This window comes from Vigna radiata, chromosome 1, assembly GCF_000741045.1.
Source record: "Vigna radiata var. radiata cultivar VC1973A chromosome 1, Vradiata_ver6, whole genome shotgun sequence".
Taxonomy (NCBI): domain Eukaryota; kingdom Viridiplantae; phylum Streptophyta; class Magnoliopsida; order Fabales; family Fabaceae; genus Vigna; species Vigna radiata.
In genome coordinates, this window is record NC_028351.1 from 29,252,758 (window position 1) to 29,254,596 (window position 1,839).

A 1,839-nucleotide genomic window follows, 5' to 3' on the forward strand; every position below is an offset into this window, starting at 1 on the left:
TACGTAGCAGTATGTGATTGGTCCGTTTTAAATATTTTTTAAACATAAATTCAAATAGACCAATAAAATAATGACAGTGTCTCGTTGTCAAAAAGTGTTGTCAAAATATCATTGTCCTTGGTAATATCCTATGTCAACGAGGCACGGTGGGATTTCTTAACTCAGATATTTTTTATATACAAATAATGTTAACACTTTCTACACACTTATTCAAACGTCATAGCGATTGTTGTCTCTCAAAATTCATTTCTGGAATTTTGCAATGAACAGTTATTTCATCAGGTTTTTGTTTGCAATATCAGTGTGGTTTTTGCATTTCCACGTATCCATTCTTGGATTCATCTCTCAATCACAGAACTCACACGTGACATGCATTGCGAGGGAAAAAAGAGCACTTCTCAACTTCAAACATAGCCTCCGAGATTACTATGGCATACTGTCTACATGGAGGAATGATGAGAATGATGGAGATTGCTGCAAATGGAAAGGCGTAGAATGCGACAACGAAACAGGTCTTATATACATGCTTCAGTTGCAACATTTGAGCGGTGTATTTAACCTCACTTCATTGATTGAATTGCAAAACATTCAACATTTGGATGTAACCTTATGTGAATTCAGTGACAGTCAGATACCAGAAAACATGGGCTCCTTCAAACACTTGAGATATCTCAATCTATCATTTTCATGGTTTGCCGCGACTATTCCTTATTCTCTGGGAAATCTCCCAAAGTTGGAGTATCTTGATCTAAGAAACAGCTATGGTATCAGTGGAGAAATCCCCTCTCAACTAGGGAAACTTATAAGTTTACGATATCTAGATCTAAGTTACAATGATTTCCGTGGAGAAATTCCNGGTNAACTTAGAAATCTCACCCAATTGAGGTATCTTGATCTTTGGNAGATTGGACTTTCTGGAGCAATACCGTTCCGGGTTGGGAATCTTCCTTTCTTGCAAACTCTTAGACTTGGAGGTCATTTTGATCTATCAATTAAGGATGCAAAATGGCTATCTTCTCTCACTTCATTAGATACTCTTGGCCTAGATTTATTGCCTCTTAGCTCCTCTCATCACTGGCTAAAATCGATTCGAGAGCTTGTTCCTAACTTAAGAGAGTTGAGGTTAGTTTCTTGTAGTCTTTCAGATCATAATATTTCATCTTTGTTTCATTTTCATTCCAACCTTTCTACCTCTCTTTCCTTCCTCGATCTCTCTGATAATATGCTGCCATCATCAACATTTTCATTGTTGTTCAACCATAATAGTATTGTCTTTCCACCTCCTCAAGGAAATTTAATCTTCTGCCCTAAACTACAAGAACTTTATCTAGCAAATTGCCGCCTTACTGATGAAAGTTTTCTTGTGCCATTCGCTTCAACAAGTAATTTTTCATCTTCTCTTGTCACTCTTGATCTCTCCGGTAACTTCTTTCAATCATCGACTATATTTCACTGGGTTTTGAACTTTACCCCCAATCTTCATAGGCTTAACCTTAATAACAACTTTATGGAAGGTCTTTTTCCAAATAGATTTGGAAACGTAATGAACTCTCTTGAAGTTCTTAGCCTATTCTATAACAGACTGCATGGTGAGATCCCAGCTTCTCTAGGGCATATATGTACGTTGCGCGATTTAGACCTTAGGGGTAACAATTTTAGTGGGAAACTTTCCAGTTTTATTCAAAATTCTTCATCGTGCAACAGACATGTATTTCAGAGTCTACAATTATCTGATAATCGGATTACTGGCATGCTACCTAATCTTTCAAGCTTTACATCTTTGAGCTTGTTAGATCTTTCCAATAATCATTTATACGGAGAAATACCGAAATCCATTGG

The 1,839-nt window shown here is 36.8% G+C and overlaps 1 protein-coding gene across 1 annotated transcript in view; it reads left to right on the forward strand.

Annotated features, from left to right (window-relative positions):
• Positions 1–262: 262 nt before the first annotated feature.
• Positions 263–1,839, forward strand: part of LOC106761016 (receptor-like protein 12) — a 3,347-nt gene continuing 1,770 nt past the window's right edge. The window contains exon 1 of the mRNA XM_014644489.1: positions 263–1,421. Coding sequence (XP_014499975.1) covers positions 263–1,421 — 1,159 coding nt within the window. The remainder of the gene's footprint in view (positions 1,422–1,839) is intronic.